The 13351-nt window shown below is 36.6% G+C and overlaps 1 protein-coding gene across 1 annotated transcript in view; it reads left to right on the top strand.

The window, feature by feature from the left end:
- Positions 1-13351, top strand: part of iqgap2 (IQ motif containing GTPase activating protein 2) — a 114025-nt gene that overhangs the window by 16057 nt on the left and 84617 nt on the right. Inside the window, exon 2 of the mRNA XM_088629641.1 lies at positions 1884-1983. Within this exon, the coding sequence (XP_088485767.1) occupies positions 1884-1983 (100 nt within the window). The remainder of the gene's footprint in view (positions 1-1883; positions 1984-13351) is intronic.

Genomic DNA, 13351 nt, shown 5'->3' with positions numbered 1-13351 from the left:
CCAGTCATTCACGGTGTGCTTCTGGGTTCAGTTTTGGGCCCTTTACTTTTTATATTTATATGATACTGTACCTCTCTGCCAAGTTATATACAAACATGGTCTTCAGTTTCACTTCTCTGCAGATGATACTCGGATTTATTTTAAAACTTCTTCCCCCTGTTGTCTCTATCACTTAGTTTGTGAGGCATCAGACTCTGGCTAACATCAAATTCCCTGAAGCTAAATAGTGACAAAACAGAACTTTTACTGGTAGGTAGCAATTCTCAACTGGAAAAACTCAAGGGCTGCACTATAATGGTTGATGGCTTCCCATTTCACGCATCAGCCAAAGTCAGGAATCTGGGAGTCGCACTTGATCCTCTCCTATCTTTTGAGCCTCATGTGAAAATTTTGATTAAGACCATCTTTCACCATGGAAATATTGTCCACATAAAGCAATTTTTACCAGTGTCCGGTGCTAAGTGCCTGATTCATGCATTTATAACATCAAGGCTTTATTTCTCCAAGTCTTTACTCTCTGGGCTCCCTAACTCTGTTCTTAACAAGTTGCAATTTATCCAAAACTCTGCAGCTCGACTACTAAATCACACCAGACCCTGGCAGCACATTGCAGTCTCTACATTGGTTGCTTATAAAGTCATATTCAATATAAGATCTTGTTATGGACTTTCAAGGCTCTACACAATCTGGCTCCGTCATACATCTGTGAGCTCCTCCAGGTTTACACTCCCTCCTGTAGGCTCCAGTCAGTTGAGGTTGGTCCTCTGCTCACTGTCCCCAGGGTTAAATCGAGGACTTTTGGAGACTGTGCCTTTTCTGTCGCTGCTCCAGTGTTATGGAATGACCTTTCTTTAGGTTCAAACTTCTTTGACTCTCTTCTAATCCAAACTCAAAACTTAACTTTTTTCCTAGGTCTGTCTGATTGCCTTACATCTGTAAAAACCTGTATGCTCCTGTTAATTTTGTTCTTCTTTTATCTTTTATTGTACTTTCTTTGTCCCTTTTCTCTGTTCACTTTGTACATCGTCCTTGGGTTTGGAAAGGCCCTTTATGAGTAAAAGTTTTATTATCAGATGTTAATCAGTAAAACACATTTATTATTAATCCTGTCTAACAGAATTATAGTACACTGCTGCAAGTGCACTTGAAAATTGTAAATTTATTGCAGTTCAATTTTTTTGCATTTTCAGTATACAGTATGTGTCACATTATATTTCCCAGGTAGTTTCCAGTTGGTGCCATGTTAGTTATAAACCCCTTTGAAGAAAATTACAAGACCGGATACATTTAAGAGAGTTGTACCAGGTGACTGAATGTACAGAAAGACTCAACGGAAGTTGCAAGGAAAAGATTAGATCTCTTATCTACATTTCTCACACATCTACATTCCTGTGTTCCCAACCCTAAATACTGGAATTGAATAATTGGTGATTGTTTTTAAATGAATATATTTAGTTATTGCAGTCATTTCCATTAAACATTCCTTTCTTGTCATGCTGACTGTATTTCATGTTAGCAACATATATACTGTATGTAGTCTCTTTTTTGGCCAATTTAGTTCTAAGACTTTTTTTCTTCTCCCACTTTAATTCATCCTCATATAAGACCCAGGTATACTGTAACTACTGTATATACAGTATTTAAACAGCAAAGCAATGATAGCCAAAGTTTGCAAAAAGTTCTCAGTTTTTGCTGAATACCGATGCAGCAGTGCCTTGTAATTAAAGTCCTTGGAAATGACTCCTACTGACTTAAACACGTAAGAAGATGAGCACATGCCGATGTTAAGAATCATTTGGTGAAATGTTATTAAAATCAGCCTTGTTTCTGTGGCCTTTTATTTGGATTCTACTGAATGCTGTGTTCCTTTTTTATCTTTTCAGCTATTGTTGATGATGAGAGGCTCACAGCAGAGGAAATGGATGAGAGAAGGCGGCAAAACATTGCGTATGAATATTTGTGTCACCTAGAGGAAGCTAAACAGTAAGTTGTAGAGAAACCTGATTAGCGGAAATATCTATTGCTGTAACCTCTGCCATTATATGCTGGGTAAGGGTTTCCCAGAATCAGATTTCTCTTAAGCTTCTTCTCAGTAACGGGTGCTCCTCTATCAAATCCTCTGTCAAAGCAGAATTTATACTGTAGTCATTTTTAATTCATTTTCACAGAAGTTCTAATTATTACAAGTTTTTTTTTTGCAGTGGTCATAGTTTGTTTTACAACATGTGATTCTTTACTCTTCAGTGCTGACTGTATCTGATGTTCTTCTAAGAAATATAAGACGTTTTGTATTTTTTTGTTTATAAATGACCAAGTTACACGTACACCAGTCTAAGCAGGAAGTGAGAGGATGTTATACAAGTTGAAACATTGATATAATTTAAAATAGCAAAACCTTGCTTTGAAACCACAGTTTGGTTTGCACAGAACATACAGCTGAGAACTGCATGGTATCCATATGTGCTGTCTGGGTACTACTGTATGTGGTAGCTCTAGGTACCTAGCTAAAGAAAATCTAATATTTACTGACCTAGTTTGTGCTGTAATGCTGAATCGGAGTACCAGAGTTTCTTAATTCTTTTGTTTAAAAGCCTGTCCTCCAGATATACTGTAAGAGTTTTCTTCAGATGAAAACCCTTTTCTGGTCTTCGTAAGGGTAAAAGTGTGCTGCTGTACTCTTGAGCAAGGCTTTTTTTTTTCACATTGCTCCAGCAAATGCCCTGCTTTATAAATGGGTCTCCAGGCTCATGAGCCCCATTCTGAATTAACTTACCTGGTAATAAATAAAGAAAAAAATCCTGGAGAGACCTGTAAATTTCCTTTTTACTATGTTTTGGACAATCATTGCATGAAGGTTTTCCTTTTCAAATAAGATCGAATAAATACCTGCTGTATTTGGGAACAGCTGCTCCCTCTGTACAGCTCTCGTTCAGTCTCTGGGGGGAAAAAGGGATTTGCTCTGCTCTATAAATTAAATGGCTTGAGCAGTATGTAGTGCAATAAATGTCAATAATGTTCTTGACTTATTAGTAGAGATTTCGTAGCATATAAAAACATCAATACAATATACCTTAGAATAAAACTACTTTGATATACTGTATTAATTTGTGAAATCATGCACTTAAAGATAGATTGTGCTGTTATACGGCTGTGTCTACAAACCCTAATTATGACTGAGTCTAGGAATGTCAAACTCGGGGCCCAGGGGCCGAATACAGTTCCCTAATTGTTTTAATGTGACCCTTGTGAGAATGATTTATCATAAAATAATTTGGCCTGTGGCTACGGGAAATTGTATATGAAAACTGTAAATCCTTTTACTATTATAACAGAAAGAAGCACAGAGTATTTTCAGCACTCTCCTAAAAAGCATCTGTCACAGAAAATTGCCCCAAAAAGAAAATTGACCGGGAGGGATTCAGGAAAATGTGGAATTGGGCATATTTTTTTGTTGAACAGAGAGAACAAACTACATGCCTCATTTGTAAGAATGGTTTGAAAGTGATGAAAGAATAGTACTGTGTAGTATAAGACTAAATAAAATGAAAAATGAGTGAATCAAAATGGTTTCGTATTTCAGCAAAACATTTTCAGAAGGGCAAAAACTGAAAAAAATTGAAAGCAATGTTGCAGGTGAATTATTTGAATACATTTTAGACTTCAGAGTCTTTCACTGATTGAAAGATCTCTATGGGTAAAGGCACAGAAGTAATGTGTCCAGGGAAAAAGCAAGTTTTTGCAAGTTTTTTGCAAGTCTCATGAAATATAGTAATTAAGAGTGAAGAAGGTAATGCCAATCTTAAAGAAAACCTGACTGAAAATGCGAATGGTTTCATTTCATTCTCACTTGCTGTTGCCCAAATATCTGTTTTTATCTGGAGAGTAAATTTGGGCTAAAAGCTGCAATGCAATGCAATAGTAGTTCAGGTGGGTATCTGCGTCACCATGCGTAGGCTGCAAAGGAACAACTAATAGGTTTATTCCATGCTGAAAAAAAGAAGAAAGAGAACTCAACGTTTCGGCCGTGGAGCCTTCTTCAGGTCCATATGACTGAAATGACACCTGAAGAAGGCTCCACGGCCGAAACGTTGAGTTCTCTTTCTTCTTTTTTTCAGCATGGAATGCAATGCAATGCAGTGCAAAGCTACAGCACACCCCTATGAAAAAGACTATTTGACAAAGATGACAGAAAAGTTTAATATTCCTGGAAGCAGAATGGATAATCAAGAAGTGAATAATTACAACTAGACCAGTACACAGGCCTGGCAAGCCAAGGCTTACTTACAGTGTGTGAAATGTGCCAGAAATCCATATTTTGTGATGAAAGTTTTAATTATAGATGTGGCCAGCATGAGTGAGAAACAGATTTACTACATTTAACATTATTCAGCAAATTCATTTAAATCGGATTGCATTTTCTTGCAAAAAAAGGCTACTCCTTTATTAAGATTTCAGAAAACTTTGCAGATAGGGTTTTTTTTCTCTTTTTTTCATTTGGCCATTTTCCATTGCAAGTGTGGAGAGAGCACTGCAGGTTTTTAAAAGGTTGTCTTGTTGCTGTTTACATAATAAATGGTATGTTTTTACTAGTGGAAGACAGGATTCTGGAGAGGACATGGCCTACATCTGGAACACCACACAAAACTATCCTGTTTTGATTTATACTTCATCTGTTTTCTTCTTAGTAAAATGCCCTGTTCTTTGTTACCAACCCTAAGTGATATTTACATTAGAAAAGTAAATACGAAGGCAAAGTGCAAAGTGAATTTGTGTTTTATCCAATAAATACTCTTTAAAGGAGTAGGCTACAGTTTTATTTCTCATTGTAGTACACTTACATCCAGGAACCTCTTCAAGGTTATAAATGTCCTTGCCATAAAATGATGTTGGTTAGTTGCTGAGTCTTTGTTGTGTTGGCTTTTAGACCTTCTTGTCATCATTGAAGTTCTGAACCTGGAGGTACAGTAATTGTCTAGCCCACCTGTGTAGATCTTTTGCTAGGTAATTTATACCTGTGTATAATAGTGCCATATTCTCATATACAGTGCCTTTAGCTACTTAAAACCTAATGTACTCCATATATAGACTTTCTAAATACAACCAGCACAGCATTGGCTATGGTAGTGCAGAAATGCTGTCTTGATCTAGCCCCGAGGTATTCATAGAAGCAGGAAAACAAACTGAGAGCTACATACAGTACAAACCTTAGACATTCAGGAAAAGAGTAAGAGTAAATCTCCAAAGTATACAGTATCAGTTAATAGGAATGTAAACATTTAGTGTTGTGGAAATAACACTAAAAATGTAATTGGTTCAGGTACAGTGTATTCTGATGTTCATAGAGATGCCTTATAAACTGTATGGACCTGTTTCCGAAGTAGAAACCAAAGTGTGTTAGAAAAAGAAAAGGAGATGCTGATAACGAAATTGTCCAAGCACCAAGAGTCAGACATGGTGGCAGTTTTAATGTGCTGTCTCTCTCTTTTGGATGGAAACTTCAATGTTTTTTCCAGAGCAGCAACAGGTAAGACATAACTAGTGACAGAAATTATGTGATTTTTGTGGGCTTATTGAACATAAGTTGACCTTTTAGTGTAAAAGTTATTTTAGAGTCAGTCTTGGAGATGCAAAAAAGTTCAAGCACACAACAGAGGACTCGAACATCAGACTTGTAGTCAGCCGAAACTGTAGAGTTCTGGTTTCTTTTTACCCACCAATTTAAATAAATTCAAAGTTGTTCGCTTCACAGAATTAATGCCTACAGCTCATAAAGAGTTCTAACTAAATATTTGCTTTTTGTTCTACAATAGAAGGGAAATGAATGCACACTGTACCAATTTTCTTGTGGTTTTATGATGTTTTTCCATTATTATATTATTAATTAAAAGTTAGTTTTGCATATTTCATGCAGGAAAAATAATGTAATGCCTGCATTATGATCACAGCTAAATAACTTTCCACATATTCCCTCATGCCCTTTTGTTTTCACCCTGGTGCTCATTCAGAGGTAGACTGAAAGTTTTATACATTGACCTTGCTGAAGCTATATCGATTCTGGTTAATTTGGCTATAAAGTCTATCAAGCACTTTTGGAACGAAACTGCTTTTGATGTACAGTATACTCTGTTTAACTTGGCATCTACAGAAAATACCAATAGAGAACTTCAGCTTAAATCAGATGAATTTCAAACTTTGTTTAGGTATTTCAGTCATCTGGTACTGAAGACAAATTACTAGTTTTTGTTTACAAAAAAACATTTTATAAACTGCATTGCTGAGAATCGTCTCAGTGAAAGACAAATGAGTGGAACCTTTAGTAAGCTGCTTTGATGTAAACACCGGGCTGTGCTCATTGTCTTTCTTCACTTGCAGCAGTGGCTGCGTTAAACGATATCTTGAGTAGGAAACTACATTTTAAACAAGACTGTGACATCTGGATCCTTCACACAGCACAGTAGGTTATTCTGGAATAGATATTATCACCTTCGCTTGTTTTTCTCAGTAGTGCTAATTAGAAACAATGGAAAGATGCTGGCTCATATTTAACTGAATTATAGTTTCATCCTGACACAACAAGCATTTTGAAATGAAAAAAAAGGGAGGCAAACCAAATGAAGATATTTTGTGATTTGCTGCTGTGTGCCCTCTCTCTCTAGGATGCTGTGCAGTTTTTTCAATGGCTTTGTTTTCTTACAAAGAGATACAGTTCTTTTGGTGAAAAGAGAATGAACAGAAGCTACTGTAATTAATACAATTCTATTTATTTTTCCCTGAAGGTGCTGTTTTCTGTAGATCTGGCATTTCCAAACCGCTACTTGAGACCTTCAGTTCATAGGATTTACAGTATAGGCAATTATTAAATAATTAATTTCTAAATACCTGGAACTATTTAATCGGGGTCAATTTCAGATTATTTCATGAATTAATTCAGCAATTACTTTGTGTGGAAATTTAGTCCTCGGGGACTAAGGAACTGTTACTTGTATTCAACACTTGTTACATTTATAACAAGTGCATCCAGTCTTTAGAAAAAGGTCATTTAAGGTGACCTTTGAGACCTCCTGACCTGGAGCTCTCAAGGAACAGGATTGTATATACCACTACTTTTATATATTTATAACTTTTCATCTAACTTTTAACCCTTTTTTAGTAAGAGTGTTGTGTTCTAATACTGAATTGTGAATTATTAACTAAACTGTTTACACCGTGCAATACAGTAGGAGAGACAAATGGTCATTGAAGCGCATGTATTATCATCTCAAGCTCTTTGCATATCTGATCTGGAAATCAAATAGAGTTAAATATAGATAAACAAATATGCTCAGCATTTTTTTTCATTCTGATGTTTATATGTTTTAATAATGTCTTGCACACGTCTTCCCGGGTTTTTTAATACTGTATACTGTACCTTAATTTCTACTTGGTTCATTCACTGCCAGGTCATACTGTATTATAACTTCCTGTTTGCTTGTACAACTAAAGACCTCAGTGGTTTACTTACAAGTAGTATCCTAGAAAATGTAATGTCAAATTCTTGCAATTTACATTCCTGGAATATGTTTTTAGTGTTTTCTGTCCTTCTCTCAGGTATAGACATTGCATTGCAGTTTTTGTTTAAAATGAGAAAAGGTGATGCTGAACCCACAAGCATATATAATAGATGTTTTACATCAGCTGTAATTTTGTGTTCTGCTTTACATCAGCAGTTTTTAGTATCCTGTCAACTAACAATTCGCACAGTTCTGTAATGTAACTGCATTTTATTTAAATTTGTGTTCTTCACTTAAATGAACAGAACTTAGCTGTGTTATTTAACATGCTTGTATGATATTTCTGAAATCTTTCTGAAAGAGCTTTGACAACTACTGTAATGTTATAGTAATAAATAGTGTATATTGTACTGTATGTTTTGTCTATATTCTTTGTATCTGAAAATGGAATGACTTCAGAAGTCTTCTGAGGTAAATTTAAATGTTAACATTATGGAGACTGAAAGCACACAAGGATCTTATAACATTTACTGATGGTCCTGTACAACATCTTCCATGAAAGTTTAAGAGGTCACCTGCATAACTTTTCTACAAAGTTTTCAGAATTCTGAGTACAGTAGTTACTGTATTATTAGATATAATGAGATAAGAGAGCCACCTGGGAAGTGAGATGATAATATAATTTCTTGTTTTTTGTATTTTCATTTGTATGACACAACAGATATTAGAGTGCTTTGTTGGCTCAATTTGAGAGTTTATTATTTTCTCAGTCCTTCAGTTCCTGATATTTGAAAACTTCATCAAGAAATAATAGTGTCTAAAGGGGGGCTTCCATTAGTCATTCATATTCTAAAATATAATGTTTAAGATTATTTATAATTTAGTTTTATGCTAAAGTATTGTGCTGGTCCAGGCTTTTAGCTTAGGTTTGAGTAATTAAGACCATGACATTGACTTTAACAAAGGGGACAGTGTATTTTTTCATTGTTTTTCTGTTTTTTTATTTAATATGAGGAATGTAAATACACTGTGTCTGCCAACTAACAAATCATTGAAAGATTTACTCTAGTTTGCCGTGCTTAGTCAAACCAACTCTGGGAGAACCACAACTTATTTCCATACAGAAAAGAGAAATAGTCACTGCAAAAAAAAAAAAAACTGATGGGAAATCCCACCTTTTCTACTCCAGTAATGTATATATTCTTATAAAACATGGAAGTGAAAGATAACTATAAAGAACAATGTACGGCTAATTGGCTTTCTTTCTCCTCATTAAACCCTTTTGTCCCACAGGGACAAAGATCTTAGGAGGCACAATGGAGATGATCATGTGAATGCTCACTACAGAGAACATTTAGCTATTTTTCCATTTGAAATAATTCTTGTATACCATAAGAATGATCAGTGTTGTTTTGTAACTTGAGGTGCTTTGTAACTTAGTATTGACAATACTTTCAGGGTCCTCAGCTTAAAAAAAGAAAAGTGAATTCTGTGCAGGTTGAAGGTCAGCTGAAATTGCAAAAAATAAAACAGTGAGGTTCTGCATTAAACTCTGCAGGAACAAACAAAAGCAGCGCAAATCAAGACACAGAAAATGGGACGAAGGTGTTGCATTCTCTAAAAAATGGGAAAATGGCACCCGTGGCACATTTTGAAGAATGTCAGCTGTAACTAATTTGCTGCTCCCATATTTGCAATCAAAAAGCATCTTTAAGAAAGTTTTTTAGTTCTGTGCAATATTTTCCCCCCTCCTTACTATTGCAGGAACAGTAGAATATACAGGTTTTGTGAGATGTATGTGATAATGCAGAGTTAAGCAGTTCTTAAAACATTGAGCTGTGTGGAGTTATTGCAGTTTCTATCCTCATTAAAATGTACCACAACACTTGTAAGCGGCTGATGTAAGGGACTTGTGTGTATGTGATGCGAATGTTTGTTTCTGGCCTCCTCCAGGGTGCTCTTAGTATTTTTGGGCCAGAGGGAATAAACCTAAGTATCTATAGGCAAGCTATTCCACTGGGAAACATAGTAGATAATAATATGTTGTAAAATTTTTAATAGGCACTTTTGGAAATTGGAATTTCCAATAGAATTGATTAATAATTTATCTATATTAATCAAATGTAGTAGGATTCATATTATGCGTGGATCTAATTTCAGTAATTAATTAATTAACAATTTTCCTCTTGAGTTGAAAATATCCTGCACCTGAAGAAGGCTCCACGGCCGAAACGTTACGTTCTCTTTCTTCTTTTTTTCAGCATGGAATAAACCTATTACTTGTTCCTTTGCAGCCTACGCATGCTGACGCAGCTACCCACCTGAACATATACCTGATTTGTCAAGCAAACTTCCCAAAATCTAATCCAATCCATGCAGTAAGCTTACTCTTGCCTGTAGGGATGCAGTTTTCATTGAATGTTATTTGGAGAGGTTTTAAAATGTTGCTGTACATCAGTATTTTTCAGCTGTCTGTGTCATGTATAATGTAGCCTGACTGAATGTGTGGACAAACGCCTTTGCAAGAGGAAGCGTGGTTCTTAGGAACCTTGAAATCATGTCTTAACTTTTCTCAGTTTCACCCCTTGACCACATTCTGTTTTAGTTACTCAGATAAGATTAATAAGTTTTCTTAACATTAAACATTAGAACCCCTCACTAGCTATGGAGCTGTTAAACTCCCTATAAAAGCAGTGATACACCCTCAAGGGGTTAATCATTTGCTATGTGGGTGTGAATTGAAGAATTTGTAAGAATTCTTCTGTAATTTGTTCCTTAATGTCTAAACCGCATTGTTCGTTAATCAGTCCTCATTTTATGTAGTTTTTATTTCTTTCAGGAAGGTCATGCTTTAGCTTGACATTTGGAGAAGTTCTAAATTTTATTTGTAGTCCTCTCTTCCTTGTGGGGCCAAATTACGCCTTTTGCAGTGTGAAAATATAGCACAAATATCACAAGCGCTGTTAGTGGCAGAGCAGAGAAGCAAAGTCTCATTACAAGAATCCTCAGTAGAGATTTAAGAGTTTCACATAGGTGGTTATTAAGCCTATACAGTACATGTCTGAATAGACTTATTCTTGATTGTTTTGGCAGGTTTCAGTAGTGAGTACAGAACACAACAATCAAGCAGCAGTCACAGAAGATACAAAAGTATTGGTTGTTTCTGGGCATTTAAAAAATATTTGTGATAGAAGGGCATTTAAAAAATGTAGAAGAGCTACAATTTAAAGAGTACTATTAAAACCGCTATTATGCTATTATTTTGTTTTTGATGTACTGTACTAGACAGGTGATACACAAGGGAAGTTACCAGATGTTCCTTTTATTAGGGATATAAAAAATCCTGAAATTAAATAGGACTATTATTATAGTTATAGTTAACCTGTTGTAAATGCAGTTTATGTCCTAGTTTCCATTAAGAGACCTACGTGAGTAGATGGTGTTTGAGAATCCATTTGATTTGGTCAGGTGTAATTGTGGTTGATTTATGTATTGCTATGCCAGTGTTTAAAACTGTAGTGCCACTTGTAAGCCACACCTGTTTTTTCACCCTGAATGTTGGGAGAATTAGACTTTGAACCAGTGGCACAAAGCAAACGCATTAAGTACACGTGTCCTTTCAGTTAGCTTACTGCACAATACAAAAAACTGCTTTCTGACCCCACAAGGACATACTAACCCATGACTGTGACAGAAAAAAACAGGCTTGTGGTTAAAAGTACATTGTGTTTAGGAAAAAAATAGCAAGATTATTCGTTTTTTTTCTTAGGCTAATGGCATCTTGAAAATAAGTCATGTTGGCATTTTTAAAACCAAGTGGTTCACAGTCAGGCTGTTTAAATCGTCAGTATGCAGACTTATATTAGCCAGCAGGCATATCACCCTGCAGCTCTCAACTGGCAACCTACTAAAGCTAAGCAGGGTTGAACCTGGTCAGTACCTGGATGGGAGACCTCCTGGGAAGCTATAGTTGCTGCTGGAAGTGGTGTTAGTGGGACCATTTGGGGGCTCCCACCCTGCTGTCTGTGTGGGTCCTAATGCCCCAGTATAGTGGAGGGGACACAATACTGTAGTGGGCACCATTTTTCAGATGTGGTCATTGAAGATTCCTGGGCATTTCTCGATAAGAGTAGGGAATTATCCCGGTGTCCGAGCCCCCTCTGCCTTTACCATGGCCTCCAAATTGTCCCCATGTATGGTTGGTTTGCACTTGCCCTGTGATTGACTGGCGCCCTGTCCAGGGTGTACTGTACCTCGCCTTGCGCTTATTACTTGCTGGGTAGGTTCCAACTTCCCATGACACCGAATGGTATAAATACAATGCTCTGCAAAATACCAAGTCAGATAATTGAAGACCAGTTATTTAATTTACCTGCCCGTAATGCTAAATATTTTCCTATAGTCTTATGCATCTTCTGATTCACTTTCTTAATAGCCTTTTATAAACTGAATACTATAATAATACAGCAATGGGGACTCCCCACCACCACCAATGTGCAGTATCCACCTGGATAATACAGAAGCAGCCATAGTGCGCCACTATGTCCACCACACACCAGCTATTAGTTAGGAAGAGAACAGAGTGATGAACCCAGTTCACAGATGGGGATTATTAGGAGGCCAAGATTGGTGCTATACGCTAAATGACTGCAGTGCTTGATTGAAGTGTGCAGTTCTAGATCTTTTCTGGGTTGTGTGGAGTGTAGGTTCAAAATCATTTGGCTGCTATGGCTTTGTGAATCCAAAAGTGGACTGAGTTGTTTGCTCTGCCTGTTAAAAGCTGTTGAGGTTTGTTCCTCATATTTGCACATCCCGGAGAGTATAAGCAGGTAAATAATACTCAGAATTTTGACTGCCATGGTGAGATTCACAGGCTACTTGGGGATGAATAGAATTTTTTCTCTGGTTCCTTTGATGGTTTTCACCACCATCAATGTTATGCCTCTATCAAAACCAGCATGTCACCAGACTCATGTCCCTTTACTCTTAAGTCTTTACTGAGGGAAACAACAAAAGGCACTCAATCTGGCTTGTAGAAGTTTCTCAACCTGGCTATTGAGTCAGTCATAGTTCACTCCCAGTTACTAATGTATTGCCACAAGGAGGCTCAACAGGAGTCTTTAGTGAGGGAGAGGCTATGTACTGTAAAGGGCAGACTATGCACAAGGCTGTGCCCCTGTTTGCCACAGGGGAAAGCCAGCAGCGGCAGACCCTTCCCAGCACCCTTCCCTTAATTATTTGTCGTTCTTACAATGTGATTCCATATAGTATAGTTTATCTTCAGCCAGGTTGTGCAAAGCATCTGTGGCACTTGGCACTGTTTGTATATGTGACCTACAGCTTCAACAATTGCGGGAAATAAGGTTAGATAAATAAACAGTGTTGTTAGTTTAATGTGGTCATTATGATACAGCACATCAACAGTTGACTTTATTTGAAACTTCTGTAAGGTGCAGTCTCTCTATCAGCACTTAAGACCAGCTCAAGATTCTGAGCATTTTTGTGATAGCCAGCCGTTTTCCTGTTACACATTACTGGTTTTGGTTTGTTCATAATAATGCCACGAAGATTAGCTCTAGTGGGATCTTACGTTTTTATAAGGTGCTATTTTCTCATTTATATTTTCTCATTTCTCATGTATAGCTCTTTGCACGCATTTTTGTAAACAAAATGTTTATTTCAGCTCTTTCAGCTTTAGCATTTTATGTTCGATCTGCACATTTTAAAGGCTATACTGTATTAGAGTGCTGTCTGTGAGGAGGTTTTGTCCATCCCAGTTAATTATTACTGGATTGAAAAAGCAAATTCCTCGATGGAAGATAAAAGAACATAACTGGTCTTGATTTGTTTAAAACTACATA

This window comes from Lepisosteus platostomus, chromosome 4 (assembly GCF_059453375.1).
Source record: "Lepisosteus platostomus isolate fLepPlt1 chromosome 4, fLepPlt1.hap1, whole genome shotgun sequence".
Lineage (NCBI taxonomy): Eukaryota > Metazoa > Chordata > Actinopteri > Semionotiformes > Lepisosteidae > Lepisosteus > Lepisosteus platostomus.
The sequence above is the reverse complement of the archived record's forward strand: the minus strand, read 5'-3'. Positions and strand labels throughout refer to the sequence as shown.